The sequence below is a fragment of the Sminthopsis crassicaudata genome, chromosome 5, assembly GCF_048593235.1.
Source record: "Sminthopsis crassicaudata isolate SCR6 chromosome 5, ASM4859323v1, whole genome shotgun sequence".
NCBI lineage: Eukaryota > Metazoa > Chordata > Mammalia > Dasyuromorphia > Dasyuridae > Sminthopsis > Sminthopsis crassicaudata.
The window spans coordinates 258891027-258908171 of NC_133621.1; the positions used below are offsets into that span (position 1 = coordinate 258891027).

General features: G+C 34.0%; 1 protein-coding gene across 3 annotated transcripts in view; it reads left to right on the forward strand.

The window, feature by feature from the left end:
• The window catches only part of TMTC2 (transmembrane O-mannosyltransferase targeting cadherins 2), a 526397-nt gene that overhangs the window by 295504 nt on the left and 213748 nt on the right, over positions 1-17145 (forward strand). For all 3 annotated transcript variants that reach the window (XM_074270881.1, XM_074270880.1, XM_074270882.1), the window contains one exon: positions 8793-8907. In XM_074270881.1, the coding sequence (XP_074126982.1) occupies positions 8793-8907 (115 nt within the window). The remainder of the gene's footprint in view (positions 1-8792; positions 8908-17145) is intronic.

Below are 17145 nucleotides of genomic sequence, written 5' to 3' on the forward strand. Positions count from 1 at the left end.
TAAATTAAAAACCTCCAAATCACGGGCTTATGTTGAGTGCCATGCATTTAAATTGTGTTTTTCCCCCCCAATTAATCATTTATTCACTTTCTGGGTAAAGGCGAAGAAAAATGACTTTGGAAGATAAAAGTCATAATTAAATTTTGCTTGAATTTTAGTTTTTGCTTAAATGGCATTTACATTATTCCTTGCTGGTCCAAAGTTCAGAAATGCTTTTGTTTGATTTCTTCAGCTTTCAGTCAGTTTCCTTGCAGCCAGAGAGAAATGATTAACAGATTTATTTGGATAAAAATTTGTTAGATCCTTTCCCTTTCTAATGTATGTATATAAATGCATATAATCCATACATGTAGGTATAAATATATACACACATCATATCTTAATATGTATATAAATAGCTATTTACAACAAAAATCCTTAATTGTTCCTCCCAAAGATTTCCACTAGTTGCTGAAGAAATTGCAACCTATTCTTTAGGAGGTAGATTTCCCTGGTTTAAGGCACCTCAAGTAAGAAAACTCTTTCTATCAGTACAGATTGCCACCTTTTATGAATCTTGTACTCTTAGGTGCTTAAAAGACAAAGAGTTTAAATAATTTTCTCAGTATTATACAGAGGTGTCAGAGGTAAAATTTGAATTCAGATCTTTCTGGCTTTCAGACTGTTCCACTTTCTATTATATTGTTCTAAGAATGGTTAAATCTTTCACCATATAAAGTTAAAAGGTGAAGAAATTTTAGTTAAAGCAGCATGGTGAAGTGGAAATTGTTGAAATTTGAGCCACTCAAGTTCAAATCCCCTTCCAACCATTTACTATTTCTAACTTTGGGGAATCTCTCCATACCTTTATTTCTTCATCTGTGAAAGCAGGGGGTTTGACTAGATTGTCTTCCAGCTCTAGAGTATATTTATAAAATTATGAGGGGCTAAACATGACATTTTCAACTTGTTTGGATACCTGTTGTAGGGATTACAGAATTTACCACAATGCCTGGTACTTAGCAGACATTTAATCAGTGCTTGTTGACTCAACTGACTTGGCATAGTTTATGAAGTGAAGGCTCAGATATTATAGCCAAAAAAAAGGTACAATCACAAAACTTAAGGTGCTAATGAAAAATTAACTAGTTAAATTAATTTAAAATTTAAATAGATTCTTTAAACTTTGTCTCCTTGCTAGTCAAATTAAAGGTTGTTTTCTGAGAAAGAAATTTCATGAATTAAAGTCAAGTTTTCTAACAATATAGGTGACAGTTGATAGATTTATAATAGGTTTGAAGACTTTTGAATATAGGTGTAGTACATATAAATAGATATAGCATTACATAAAACAGATATAACATAAATATGTTGCATATTCATATTGTATATTATATAATAAATTTATGCATAAAACATACTCTTTGTCTTGATAGAATAGAAAAATCTGTCTTGGAAATGTCATTTTAAATAACCCCAAAGACGAGATTTGATATTTTATTTTCCAAATGTCAGTGAAAGATTACTTGCAATTATTACATGATTTTGGAATTGAAAAAGAGCTCAGAATGTATTTAATCTAATCTATGCTTGAATAATAATTTCCCCTCATCCAACGAGTTCACTGATAAGGAATCATTCAATATTCGCTTGAAGATATCCATTGTGGAGGAAACCACTGATTTCTTGAAGCAGCTGCATTTCACTGTTGGGTGATTCTAATTGATAGGGATTCAAAATCTTAAGGACAATGAAAACTATCTCATTTCAATTTCTGCCCATCAGTCCTCATGCTGTTACTTGAAACCAAACAGATTGATCCTAATCTCTTTTACATGATAGTGTTTTACATAACTGAAGATATATAATGATCCTTCTTTAATGTCATGGATCAATTCATTTAAAATGGTATTTGCCCAGGAAAGTTAATATTTGTAGAAGAAATGATTTATTCACTTCAATAGAAATGGGAGCAAACTATACATAAGGATGCATTCTATTTCTAAGAAATCTCCCAGATCTTCTATCCCAAGTAATAATTCCTTAGTGATGATAAAAATAATTTTTGCATTTATTTCTTTAATAATATTGGAAATTGTTTAGGAAATAGGGCCACCAAATTTCATTTTTTTCCTCCCTCTATCAAGTCTAGAGCAAGAGAGGACTAAGTTTAATGTAGTGATTTTTCAAATTGAATGTTGAGATTCCTCATTTTAGTATGGGAAAAAATCATTGATGCATTGTATGCTATTACATCTAATATACCTATTGAATATTTCTTTGAATGCAAAGAAGTTTTGCTTTCTTAAAAAGCAGATCAGGCTCCTAATTTTCAGATACCAATAAAAGAGCACTTACTCTGAAGCTATAAAAATTTGAGAATAGTCCACTTATGAGAACACATTACCTGTGATGAATCATTGGACCACCCTAGATCTCAACTTTTCTTATTTATAAAAAGTAGGGTTTACATTCATCAATTTCTTATTCTCCTTTGGAACTACATGTATGTGATCCAATGATACTAGAAGCAGGAAATTAGGAAGTATTGTTTTAAAAAAAATCAAGTAATTAATTTATAGTATACATTTTAAATAATGATTCTGTGAATAATTTCAGGTTGTTTTAAACTTGATGAAATGTTGTAGTCTCATCTTTCATGTAAAGATTAGAGCAAAATTAGAATGATCATATAAATATTTTCAATTGGGATCCTATATGCTTGATTAGAAAAGGAGGACATCTGAGTATTAGGATTTATTAAAATTTCCAAGAAGTAACTGTGATTTCTCATTACTTCAGTCCTATAATATTATATCTCCTAAGCAAAGAGGGGAATGAGTAATGTTGAAAATATCTTTTATGTACTTAAAGTGAAATATAGTGTAAATAACATCAAATAGTAATGAAATTCAATTCTCTGGAATTAGGAAATAATGACATACATTAGCTGAGAGTAAATTTAAAATTGAAGTCAAATATCTGCATTGAATTGTTGACATACTAGAGCAGAAAGGGGAAAAAATGCAAAACCAATTTATTCTTGCATTAGGTCACAAAATAAATCTGTTGTTACTTTTAAGAAAAGAATATGTAGTCAGAATATATTCTTATAGTATTCCTATTAATATAAGAACCGATAACAATTCATGAAATGGTCAGTGTTTTGAAATATTTAGAATTTCTGATTAGTAACATTTTAATTACAAAACAAAAAAAGACAAAAAATTTGAAATTTTCCATTTCATATTCCTTGGAAATCTTTACTCAAGTATTAGTATTAAATTCCAATAGAAATGGAGGCATTCAAGCCATATATAAGAATCTCTCCTAGTGGCTGCATATTCACTTAATTACATATTAACAGTATCTATGTTTTGTTGTATTTTTATTTTGTTAAATATTACCCTGTTACATTACACTAATTTCAAATCCCACCTGTAGGGCTGTGTGATTACTCTTATTGAGACAACTCTTCAAGATGATAGATTTCAGAGTTGGTGTTCATGTGCATTGATTGATAGAGAAATATTTTCCATCAAAGAGTTCCTTATCCTGTTGGAAACATAGGCTCAACCCTACCTCTATACTTATTCTATCTAAATTTTACAATGAAAAATATTTTTATTTTAATGTGTATTTTATTTTTAATTAACTGATAAAGCTTGATGTTGTTTGTCCTTTATTCAGGAGGATCATGATATCAGAGAGGTGGTGCTGTGACATGCAAGTGAATTGAATTGAAGTGAGGGAGGGCTAAGCTAGGTCACCTGCCTCACTTTCTCCTCCAGAGTCATCTGAGTCCAGTGACCAGATATAGATCAAGATGGCTGGAGATTTACACCTAAAGTGAGGAAGATTTATCTTCCACAGTTCAAATTGGCCTCATATATTTATTAGCTGTGACCCTGTGCAAGTTACTTAATCCTGCCTGCCTCAGTTTACTCATCTGTAAAATGAACTAGAGAAGAAATAGCAAATCACTTTAGTATCTTTGCCAAGAAAATCTCAAATGACCTCAGAAAGAGTTGGATACAACTGAACAATAACCAACTTTCTGACTACAGATCCAACACACAATCCATGTGCCATCTAGATGCCCTGTATTAAAACAAACAAAAAATTGAAACACATAACAACAACAAGTTTTGAAGAACCTATCAGGTTGGTCACCTGATTCCAAATTTAATATTTTTTTCTGCTCCATAATGTTAGTTATGTTGCTTGTCTGGTTAACATTGTAGTGAGCTGTCGTCTCTAGAAGCTGCTGGATCGCTCTCTGGGAAGAGATCTGCTGTGTCTACTCAAATCTCTCCGACAGATTCTTCTTCCTGTAACGAACCGTTGTCTCCAGGCAGTTGCTGTTAACTCTTGTCCAAAGAAGTGACTTCCCTTCCTGCAGAGAGCCCCGTCAAGCCTGATGCAATTCAGAGTCTTTCTCTTGAATCGTGGCTCTGAATCTCCTCCAGCTCTTATCCTTCTCCAGGCAGATCTGCTCTGCGCCCAGTGCTGTCCTCTCTTTTATTCTCCCAGAGAATGGGCGTGGGATAATGCAAGGGCTTCTGGGAAGAACCACCTCAGCCAATGAGCTTGCCCCCTCTTATCAAGTCAACCTGAGTTCTCACCTTGTAACTATCCAGACAACCTCAGTTCTCACTTAGTAATCCTAACATCTCCCCCTTTCTTTTGATTTAGAACATAGGACAGTCATGACCTTGAAACATAAATCCATCAATATGGGAAGTATTACAGATAATTACATAAATGACCTTGAAACATAAATCCATCAATATGGGAAGTATTACAGATAATTACATAAATTACATAAGCACATAGTAACATAGTAACATAACACATGCTAGAAGTATATAACATAATCATAAATTGAAAATTTATAAATGTCCATAAGTCCATTGTCCATTAGTCTCATCTTGTGTGAGGAAGTCCAATGATTCCTGCTGGTTTTTAAGTTCTTTAACAGTCTTCTTATTATCCATGCTCTTTCAGTGTCAGATGTTTCTTAGATCTTCTCCTTTATTTTGAGGTCTTTCTCTTTTTCTATCTCTCTCTGATGGACAAGGCGAATATGACTTGTTGGCACCCATCTATTTCCTTCTTCATCTGTTTTCTTCTGTCTGTTAAAATACAAGCAAACCCTCTCTCCCAGGCAGTTAACCTATCTAATTTTCTTCTATTTACCACTTTCTAAATCTCTTCTCATCATCTGACAATTACATTGGAGTTGTTTGCACTGGGCACAGCCCTGTTGGTTTAAAAGGCCTGTATTCTCCCCAAGTGTAATCCATTTTTGCAATCTGATTGCCTTTTGGCTCACTTATCAGGTAATCCCTTTCTGCCATGTGATTGCTTTTCTGCTGGTTGATCAAATCAGAGTCCTGACCTTCTAAAGGCTCTTTGGGTGTAACATCAGCTGCCATCATGCCCCAAGTCTTTTTTGCCTGGGGCCCTGGACCTGGGCCCCTCATCCCATTTCCCTGAATTATTCTACACTCTGATGCCCAATGGAGTCCTCTGTTGCATTTTGGACATGGGGTTTTAGGTCTTCTCTCACCCTGTCTTCTCACTGTATCTCCATACCTACACTGAGCTCTTAGATGTCCAATTTTTCCACATTGAAAACATCGCCGAGTTTCTCTAGAAGGCCTTTGCCAGGAGGGACCCTGTCTTTCCACATTCATCATTGTCCGGGTGTAAAAAGCATTTGTTCCCACTGTAGCACAGCGTCTTATGATCTCCTCTAAAGGAGCATCTTTGTCTAATCCCCATATAATTCTTTTGCAAATCTCATTGGCATTTTCCTTAGCCAGATGTCTGGTCATTATTTCTGTAGCTGAATTTTCTCCAATAGTTCTTTTGACAGCAGTTTGCAAACGTCCCACAAAATCTGCAAAAGGTTCATTGGGACCTTGCTGTATTTTAGTGAAAGCCTCTCCACGATCTTTCTGTCCAGGAAGGACACCCCAAGCTTTTATTGCAGCCTTAGCAATTTGTTCATATATTGTCATGGTATAATTAATTCTGACAAGAGGAGCTAGACCAGACCTTCGCAATTTGGCGCCCGAACAGGGACAGACACGGTCCTGATTCCAGTGGAAAAGCTTCCAATCTAGATCTCAGTCTCTCTGACCCAGAACCGTGAGTAAAGAGGAAACTTTGTTAAAGATTAAGTGAGTGTGCTAATAGATAAATAAGGAACTTGTTAAGGACTAAACCAGGAATCTCTTATAGCTGAAATGGGGCAAACACCTTCTGTTCAAGGAAAATGTTTAGAGAGCATCATCAAGGTTATGAAAAGCCAAGGATTGATTATAATTTTAGAGGAGATTACTGAACTTTTAAGAACTGTGAAGGTTATATGTCCTTCTTTTTCTCTGGAAGAAGAATTGGATCCAGATGAATGGGAATTAGTAGGAAAGCAATTAGGTGAACACTACAATTCCAGGCCGATCTGCCCTCTGCGCCCAGTGCTGTCCTCTCTTTTATTCTCCCAGAGAATGGGCGTGGGATAATGCAAGGGCTTCTGGGAAGAACCACCTCAGCCAATGAGCTTGCCCCCTCTTATCAAGTCAACCTGAGTTCTCACCTTGTAACTATCCAGACAACCTCAGTTCTCACTTAGTAATCCTAACAAACATCATAATCTGACCAGTTGTTTCAATCTAAATTGTCTTATAACCCACTTTCTAACCACCACTTTTTTCTATACTTCACCTTTGAATCACTTTACCCCTCTCCTTTTATAATTATATATTGTTTGTTTTTTTTTTCCTTCTTAGCTAAGTCATAAAATTATTCACTCCTCATATTTTCAATTGGATAGAATCTATAAACACCTTCTGTCCCAAAAATTAATTACTAGTCACTTAGAAGAAAATGAGGATTTTCATTTGCTGGATTTTCATAGTAGCTTCATATTTACATCTCTGATCTCTCCATTATGGTATCTTTTCAAGTATGGTTCCGCATCTAATATATAATAAATCACACAAGTATTTGAAAGTGTGGAAACACTGACAGCATCTATTTGTCATATAAATAAAAGTGAGTGATAGTTTTACTTTTAGGTTTGGCAGCTCCCAAGAAAGCTAAACTCTGTTAGACTAAATGCAATATTAAAAAGCAATTATCTATGAAAGAAGGCATGTTGACGAGGGAGAATTTTTCGCTTTTTCCTAGAACAAACTCCTACACGAACCATAAAGTATACACTTCAAATCCACTCTTTTAATGGGTATTTGACAGGTTTATTTTTGGTCTTTCATTAGGAGATTCCTGCTACAAGTTTAATAACACAAATAAATCAGGGTACCTAGTATTGTACTAGATAGTAAAAACAATAATAATAGTGTCAGCAAACATTTATATAACACCTACTGTGTGCCAGGCATTGTTCTAAGCATTTTATAAAAAATAACTCATTTGATTCTCACACCTTTTGGAAGGTAAGTGCTAATCCTCAGTTGAGAAAAATGAGTAATTTGCTCAGTCACACAACTAGTAACTGTCTGATGCTAGACTTGGACTTAGGTTTCCCAACACAACTCTTTCTGATTCAAGTCCTGTGAGCTATCCAACATGCCACCTATCTGACTTAAGTATACTTAGTGGAGTGGGGGTAGAAAAAAATGAGTTTTTTTAATTATTAAATTCTGAATTTAAGCTTTAAATAAAATGAAAATTTCTATATGCAAAATAGAAGAAAATGGGTCGCATAAAATTGAGTTTCTATTATATATAGCTTGCTTGTCTTTTTAAAAATGCATTAATTAATTTTTTGTTGTTCAGTTATATCCAATTTTGTAATTCCAATGTAATTCAGTGGACAATACTGTCTGGGTTTTTCTAGGCAAAAATACTAGAATTATTTGCCATTTTCTTCTCCAGTGAATTAAGGCAATTTGGCTAAGTGACTTGACCAGGATCACACAGCTAATAAGTACCTGAGACTGAATTTCAATGTGGTCTTTCTGACTTCAGGCCCAGTCTCTACCCACTGACTCATCTAGTTGCTTTTGTTGAATTAATACAAAGTATAACTTTAAAAAGGGAGATCCTTGATAACTGTAGAGAGAACAATTTTACTCTTTTGTTCTCTCTCTCTTTCTCTCTTTTTGGGAGGTAATATAATGGGGATTAAGTGACTTGCCCAGAGTCATACAGATAGTAAGCCTTAAGTATCTGAGACTGGATTTGAGCTTGGGTCTTCCTGACCCCAGGGCTGGTGCTCTCTCCACTGTGCCATGTGCTGCCCCAAGAGAACAATTTCAGTTGAGTAATGAGATCAGAATTCAGATCAGAAAGAGCTAAGAGAAAGTGAATATTTCTTGGCAAACCTTATATAAAGTTCTGTGCAAAAATCAGCTATTGTTACTTCTAGCTACTAAATAATGATATTTATATGATTTCTAAGGTTCTCATTTTTAGTTTCAATTGTCTGTAGTTTCCTCATTTTCAAAATGATAGAGCTTGACTAGTTGACTTTAGATTTCCCTTCTACCTATATAATTCTGATTTTAGAAAAGATCTTAGGGATAACATTATTCTTGGTCCTATGACAAACATTATATAGTATAGTTCTCCTTGAGCAATAATGATGGTCCTAAATATTTCTGTATCTTAATTTTTTTCCTCCATATCTTGGTTTGATGAAATGGTAGCATACCTTATACAGTATTGTGGAAGGTCTTTTTTTTTTTTTTTTTTCCACCCTAAGGTAACCTATTACTTTTCTGACACTACCTCATGTCAGTGGGTCCCAGCTCTCCCTGAGTATTGCTTTCTCTTCTTGGCAGCATGGGGTAACCTTGGAAATGTCCTCAAGAGCCAGAGCAAGATTTCTGAAGCTGAGAACGCCTATAGAAATGCTTTGTACTACCGCAGCAACATGGCAGATATGCTCTATAATCTGTGAGTATGCATGTTGTGTAGTTATAAGTTCTTTCCATGGAAATGATGCTAGCAGCTGCATTATAACTGTCTGAACAGTCATACTTTTTACAGGTACCATTTGCCCTTACCACCATGATGGGGAAGCAGCAGACTTTTCTCTTTGAGTCTGTATCATCTGTGTATAGGTTTTGTTTTTATTTTTAATGGGGAATATACACATGATCTGGTTTTATCCAGTTTAAGAATGATCTTGGTTAAAAGTAATAATCCCTGTCCCTTTTCTCATCTCTAGCTTTAGGTCTTTATTAAGCACCATTAATGCTTTATATAGATAGATTCAGAAGTCTGTACATGTTATTCTTTATAAAATTGATGCTAAAATCAGTGTTAATAATAAATGTTTATCTCCAACATTTTTAAATTCCAGGTTTCTTTATGTTTATTGTCAAGTGATGTTTGTTGACTTTTATCTCATTCATTCATATATCTATATGTACAGATTGTATGTGTGTGGATACATATATATATATATATGTATATATATATATACATATATATATGTATATACATATATATATGGAGAGAGAGAGAAGATTAGTGTGTGTGTGTGAATTTTTAAAAATATTTAAGTTCAGCAATATAAATAGGGACCACATAAGGAATAAGTTAAAAGCCATACACACTCACATATATACACGAATATATGTGTGTATGTGTGTGTATATATGTATGTTTTATATGTACATATACATATACATATACATCAGTCTTATGATTACCTCTACACTCTTTCTTACTTAAAAGTCTAAATTAAAAAGACTATAAATATCAGAGACTGATCTAGTCTAAGCTTCAAATTTTAAATATGAAGAAACTGAGTCTCAGGGAAGTTAAGGACCTACCCAACATCACTAAATTATTGTCAGAGATGGAATTTAAACCTGGATCCTCTTACTTTGAAGTCAATGCCCTGTACCACAGAATTCACTAGGACCAATTTCTTTATACTCTCTGGGGGGAATAGCATTCAAAAGGCCAAACCCTATAGAGAAAGCTCCCTGCCTTGAAACACTAAAGGTCAAAATTGAAAGCATCTGGCTTCCCTCAATGATTTTTTTAAATCACTAGGCTCAATTGAAGTGTTCCTTGAAAGTCCCCTTTTCCCCAGCTGTTAGTGTTAGAGGTGAATGCTGGAATTATTCTCATTCAAAAATGGCCAGCATCCAATATAAAGCTTTCAAATTGAAGGGTAAAAAAAATAATAAAAAAGTTATTCAAAAAATGTTTACTGAGAAAGGGGATAACCAGGGATTTAATCAGAATAATGAGAGAAGGATGTAGGTTAAGTAGCTCATGTACATTGTTGACCTTTTTTGTATGGGCTCTTGCTGTAGAATTATGTTTAAAAGATAATCAGTAGTATTATTAGGCTGAGCTGACAGTCTCTTGCAAGAAAACATAACTCAGGGAAGTGCTAATATAACTCCTAAATCTTTTCATGAAACATCATATTATCTCAGCATTAGTGAAATATCATTGCAAAAATCTTTGATTATACAGAGTTTATGCAGATTACACAGAATTTTACACACACACACACACACACACACATAAATATATATACACACGGATATGTGTATATATTTAAGATATGATTCCACAGAGTTATCAGCTTTTAAAAGAATAGATATAAGGTATTGTTCATTTAACAATATATTCGATTTTTTTGTTTTTATAGCCATATTGAAACAAATGAAAAAAATTAGTGCTGGACAAATGAGTGTTAGTTTGAAACTGGAATTAGAAGATTTATGTGCATATGTCAGTTTTGCTTTTCAAGCATGATAATTTTTCTTAGGACAAAGAAGATGGACTATCTCTTGCTATGATTTCAAATTGTCGAATTTTATTAATACATATTCAACCAGCCACCTTTTGACTCCAGTATTCATTACTACTTGAAACAAAATTGATTTCAAGTTTAAAAGATACACAATCTGTATAATTTAATTTCTGCAATAGAGGCATCTTAGCCAGGCTGTTCTAAATAGTAATTTACAGGCAATTCCATATTGACTTGTATTCCATTAGGATTTGGCTAGATTCAAAAATTCAAATATTTAATTCAGAACTTCTGCAAATGTAATACAGTATAATCAGTTCTTGATTATGTATCTTACTAGAGAGGAACATTAATGAAGAGAACACAATATTTGCTAACAAAATGTAGCAAATCCCTTTTTTTTTTTTTTTTTTGCCATCCTGTAAAAGCAATCTGAAAGTCTGATGATGCTGGGGGACAGAAATAATAATAAAAAAATTTGTAATTCACTACTTATATTAATTTTTTGTGATATTTGTTATACTTTAAAACATTAAAGTACTATGTTCTTTCCTCCTAGTTCAATATACAGTGGCTCACTATTACTCCAAAATCAAATTTAAAATACTCTCTTTGGCATTCAAGGCGTTTCAACATCTACCTTCCCCCCACCTGGATTCATTTTCAGTCTTCTAACACTTTGCACACTGCACCCTTGCCCCTCTAGAAAGTACTCTTCAATTTTGACCACTTGTTGCTTCTATTTCTTGCCTCTGGCCATTTTCTTTGACTGTTTTCCATACCTAGAATGTTCTCCCTCTTCATTTCTGCCTCCTGGCTTCCCTGGCTTTCTTCAAGTTCCAAGTAAGACTCCATCTTCTACAAGAAGCTTTTGTCAATCCTCTTTAATTATAGTGTCTAACTTTTATTGATTATTTCTCAGTTGTCCTGTATGTAGCTCATCTGTACATATTGTATGTATATTGTTTCTACCATTAGATTGAGAACTCTATGAGGGAAAGGATTATCTATCTTTAGAGCTTAGCAATTTGTCTGGCACATAGTGGATATTTAACAAAATGCTTATTGATTGACTAAAAAAGTTATTGGCACCTTTTGTTTTTATATCATAATCATTCCAATTACCATCATATTTGCCATTTGTACCCTGATATGTAACAAATTAAAAAAAGTTTAAGCAAAACCAATCAACCTTCCAACTATGGATGTGACAGCCACTTCTCTCCAGAGAAGCATAGTTATGTTGTGCAGACATTTTGTGACATATGCTATCTTCACTGGGATATTAATTACTTAAGTGAAAAGTTATCACAAGAACTTGGTTATTTTTTATCCCAGACAAATAAATGTATTTGCAAATTAATTATGAAATTAGAGAAAAAATGACATAGTGGATTAAAATGCCAATTCTGTATCCAAAAGACTTGGGTTCAAGTCTTTTCTTTGGCATATACTGGTTGTATGATCCTAAATAAGTCCACCCATCTTTTGAGAATCCCAGGCAGCTCTCAAGCACTAAATGGCTGAAAAAGGTGTCTTTATTGTTGTTGTTGTTAATAATAGCTTTTTATTTTCAAAATATATGCAAATACAGATTTTTAATGTTCACACTTGAAAACTTTGTGTTCCGAATTTTTCTCCATCCTCTCCCCTAGACAGCAAGTAATCTAATATGTTAAACATGTACATTTTTTCTATACATATTTCTGCATTTGTTATGCTGCACCAGAAAAATCAGATCAAAAAGAAAAAAAAATAGAAAGAAAACAAAAAGCAAGTAAACAACAAAAAAAAGTGAAAAGGCTATGTTGTAATCCACATTAAGTCCCAACAATCCTCTTCTGGATGCAGATGACTCTTTTTTTCACGAGTCTATTGTAATGAGCCTGAATCACCTTATTGTTGAAAGTAGCCATATCCATCAGAATTGATCATCACATAATTTTGTTGTTGTATACAATATTATCTTGGTTCTACTCACTTCACTTAGCATTAGTTCACGTAAGTCTTTCTAGGCTTTTCTGAAATCATTCCGCTAATCATGAGAAGATGTCTTTGAAAAGTACAAAGACAAAAAATATATTTATATAGAGATGTAAAACAATTTGTTAACATTCTCCAATGGATGGTTCTATAGTTTGTTTCCTATTCTGAGGTGCCCCTTCATCTTGCCACCTTACACATAAATTCACCACTCCTAATGAGTATTTTAGTGACTATGGAACTAACTTTCTATCTCTGATTTCCTTGGAGTGTATGCCTAGCATGGGGAACTTTGGATCAAAGTGTTTTATGGACATTTAATCATTTTTAGCATAATTCTAAAGTCCTTTTCAGAATAAAAAATTTTAGTTCCCTGAAAAGTATATGAGTGCACCTGTCTTTCTGCATCTCTTCTGTCATTGACTATTAAGGAATTCATATTCTACTTTGAAAATTCAACATGAGTACAGATGAATACAGTAGGAAGGAGAACATCAATATCTAATCTTACCCAGTTCACTCATTTAATAGGAGGAAACTGTTTCCCCTCAATGATTAAATTACCTAGGGTTGCACAGCCAGTTGGTTGCAGAATTGATATTAGAAACTAAGTCTCCTTAATGGTATGATAATGGATCAAATGTCTTTGCTTGCTATCATGCTGCTTCCTTGGTTTGTAGAGCCAAATCAAATTGGAATCCCCTAAGCTAAAATACACACACATACAAACATATATGTGTATTTATGTGTATAAATGTTGTATTTATACACACATACACACAAACAAAAAGAGAGGGGGGGGAGAGAGAGAGAGAGAGAGAGAGAGAGAGAGAGAGAGGCAGACACACACACACACACACACACACACACACACACACACACACACATACACAAAGAGATAGACAGCCAAATAGAGAAAAAGATTCAGAGACAGAGAGATAGATAGGGAGAGGTAATATGGGATTGACAACAAACTCCAAAATATTCTTAATGTTGTATTAGAACTCTGGTGAAAGTAGTCAGATCAGAATTAGTCTGAATTGGTAGTTTCTAGGCCACGCAGGAATTTTTATTCAAATAATATGCTGAATATAAGTTCAATTATTTAATACTCTGGAAGGTTGCAGAAAGTCTTTGAATTCCTATTAAAATGATATTGGATTTTACAGTCATTTCCATTTAGAACACGATAGGTAGATTTATAGAAAGAGGTGAGCAGTTTAGAACTTAGAAAGGACATGAAAAAAGCTTATAAAGAGGTTTATTATCTCATCACATGTTCATTTCTTTTGTTTGGTTTTACTTAAAATTGATTGGAAGTTTCATTAATGGCCAAAAGCATTCTTAGTTGTTTAAATGGAGAAAGCTTATTCTGGTGATGTTTGGCAAGATTCAAGTAACTTAATTTCTGTTTTCTCTGAAGGAAGCTTTGCATTAAGAAAAATTAAGTGTCATTATCCCATGCTTGTGATGAAAAATGAACAGATGTAAATCTGTTATGTGTTCTCTTCCAAGTAGCCCCTTACAGCTTTCCAACTGTTCACTGTGGTCTTTGAGTTTATTTTCCATACCCAGGAGGAAATACAGTGATGCTGTTTTCCGTTATCCTTTGCATTGCATCTTATGCTTAGCTTCCAGACACTTTTATCTCCATGAAAGCAGATTTGCTAATGCAGTGTATAAGAAAGTCAAGATATTATCACATATGTCAAGGATATGTGATTTTTGTAGGCATGAGAAACATCTTTGAAAATAGATCCTCATTGTCAATGGCTTTTTATATTGTGTGTGTGTATACAAAAAAAAATTAATGTCTCTCTATATACATATTACTTACATACGTGTATATATGTGTCTGTATGTATATGTGTTGCTTTGCATACTTTAAAATGCTATTTATTTTTATTATTATTTATTATTTTAATATTTATTTAATATTTATTATTGTTAATACACATTGCTTTATGAATCATGTTTGGAGAGAAAAATCAGAACAAAAAGAAAAACCATGGGAGAGGGGAAAAAAAAAACAACAGAAAAAAGAAGTGAACATAATATGTGTTGATTTTTTTACAGTTTCCTTAGTTCTTTTTCTGGATGCAGATGACATTTTCTGTCCAAAGTCTATTGAAATTGCTTTGGATTGCTGAACCATTGAGAAGAACCAAACCTTTCACATTTGATTATTGCATATTTTTGCTATTATTGTGTACAATGTATTTCTGGTTCTGCTTGTTTTGCTCAGCATCAGTTCATGTAAATTCCAGGCCGTTCTAAAATCAACTTGTTCATCATTTTTTATAGAACAATAATATTTCATTTTCTTCATATACCACAACTTATTCAGCCATTCCCCAATGATGAACATCTGTTCGTTTTCCAATTCTTTGATACCACAAAAAGAACTGCTACTAACACTTTTGTACACAAAGGTCCTTTCCCCTCTTTTATGATTTCCTTGGGATATAAAATACTACATTAAAGATATCCAGTATAGATATCTTTGTCAGAGGACCATGAACAAATTACTTGCTCAAACTCTGACCCTTATACAATCCTTTAAAATCATTGAAGATCAGGATTTACTTTGAGTTCTCACACCTACAACATACACTTATATGTGTGTTTAATAACACACACACACACATACACACACAGTGTCTCAAATGTTCAATGAAGTTTTAAGCTTTTAAAGTTTTTCAGTTCAGTCCTTTTTTTAGGCTTGTCTAACTCTTTGTGAACTCATTTTTGGTTTCTTAACAAAGACGATAGGATGGTTTACCATTTCCTTTTCCTGCTCATCTTTCAGATGAGGAAACTGAGGCAAACAGGATTAAGTGACATGCCTCTGGTCACACAGTTAGTAAATTCTGGGACCATATTTGAACGCAATCCCACAAAGATGAGTTCTACTGATTCCAGGCCTGGCATTCCATCCATTGCTCCACCTGGCTACTCCATTAAACTGTCATTAAGTCTTTTATTTTTCTGCTCCTTCTTTTCCCTCACTGGCCAGGATCTCCTTATTCAGCATTTCTTTTCTTTCTCCCACGTATTATCTGCCTTGTTCATCATCTTTCCTCTGTACTCTATTGTGTCTGCAGCAACTTTGTGTTATTATGATCCATATTTTCAAGTGGTGAAATTACTAGAAACTAGAGAAACTGAGAAAAATTTAGTCACCTAATAAGGGTGAAATTATTAGTCCAAATCTGAGTTTGAACTTGAATTCAGGTCTTCCTATCTTTGCCAGTTTCCCTTTCCACCATGTTGCTTAGAAGCTAGAGGAGCATTGATACAATACCTTATCCCATTTATTAGGAAAAGTTTCAAATTGTTTTAGAAAGGAATCAGGGAGCTGGCTTAGGTAGAGCAAATGAAGTCTGGAACATAATAGATGCTTAAAAGATGTCACTGACAGATTAATTACTTCAATTCCCCTTTCAATATAACTAGTAGTCATGATCCTTTCTGACCTAAATATGCATCAGTACTTGCATCATGTATAGAAGAATAGAGGTAAAAGCTGAATTATAGCCAAGATTTGTCAGTCTCATAGTATTGGAAGAGTTAGCCAACCTTGAAAGACAAGAAATTAGATGTCTGAGAAATAGGCCCCAGATAGAGATATTCTCAAAAGGGCATAAAAACAGTGAAGCAAATGAGGAAAAAAGAAGGAAAACTATTATAAGGGCCCCCCCCCCCAGCAGTTTCCTTCAGCCCTATTGCTTATTATATCCCTTTCCCAGATCTCATCTCAGCTCCATATCTCTACTGCCATCACCTGAGGCCTAGGTCTTCAATCCTTATAACCTATTGTACCAACTACATCTTCCAGAGACTTTTCCTCCTACGTTCCATCCCATGCTAATAATATGTTGGTATCGGCGTCTTCACTCTCATAATGAATAATGTTTTGTTCTTGGCATAATAAACTCTGAATATATTTTTTCATTGAAAAATTGATTTGGATGTTTATAAAGTATGACTCATAAGACAAGTTAGGGGCATTGTTTCTGTACATTAGTCTGGAACCTAACCATTTGTAATATTTTTTCCTCTTAAGATTAAATGTATTCTAAACGATGACCTATACACTTACAAGTATACTTCCAGTTAAGAAGCCATTTCTAAATTGGGAATTCAATGACTAGTTGGCTTGCCCACAAGGTCAAATGATTGGTATGAATCTGACTCAGAATTTAAATCCCAACAAGATTAGAGTTAGAAAGCTGTGTCTGGAGTCATGAAGAGTCATTGTCTTGAGTTCATATCCAGCTTCAGACACTAGCTATGTGACTCTGGGCAAGTCATTTTGCCCTTTTTGTCTCAGTTTCCTCATTTGTAAATTGATCTGGGGAAGAAATGACAAACTGTCTCTGTCTCTTCCCCTCTCCCTACTTAATCTATCTTTGTGTATATGTATAGCT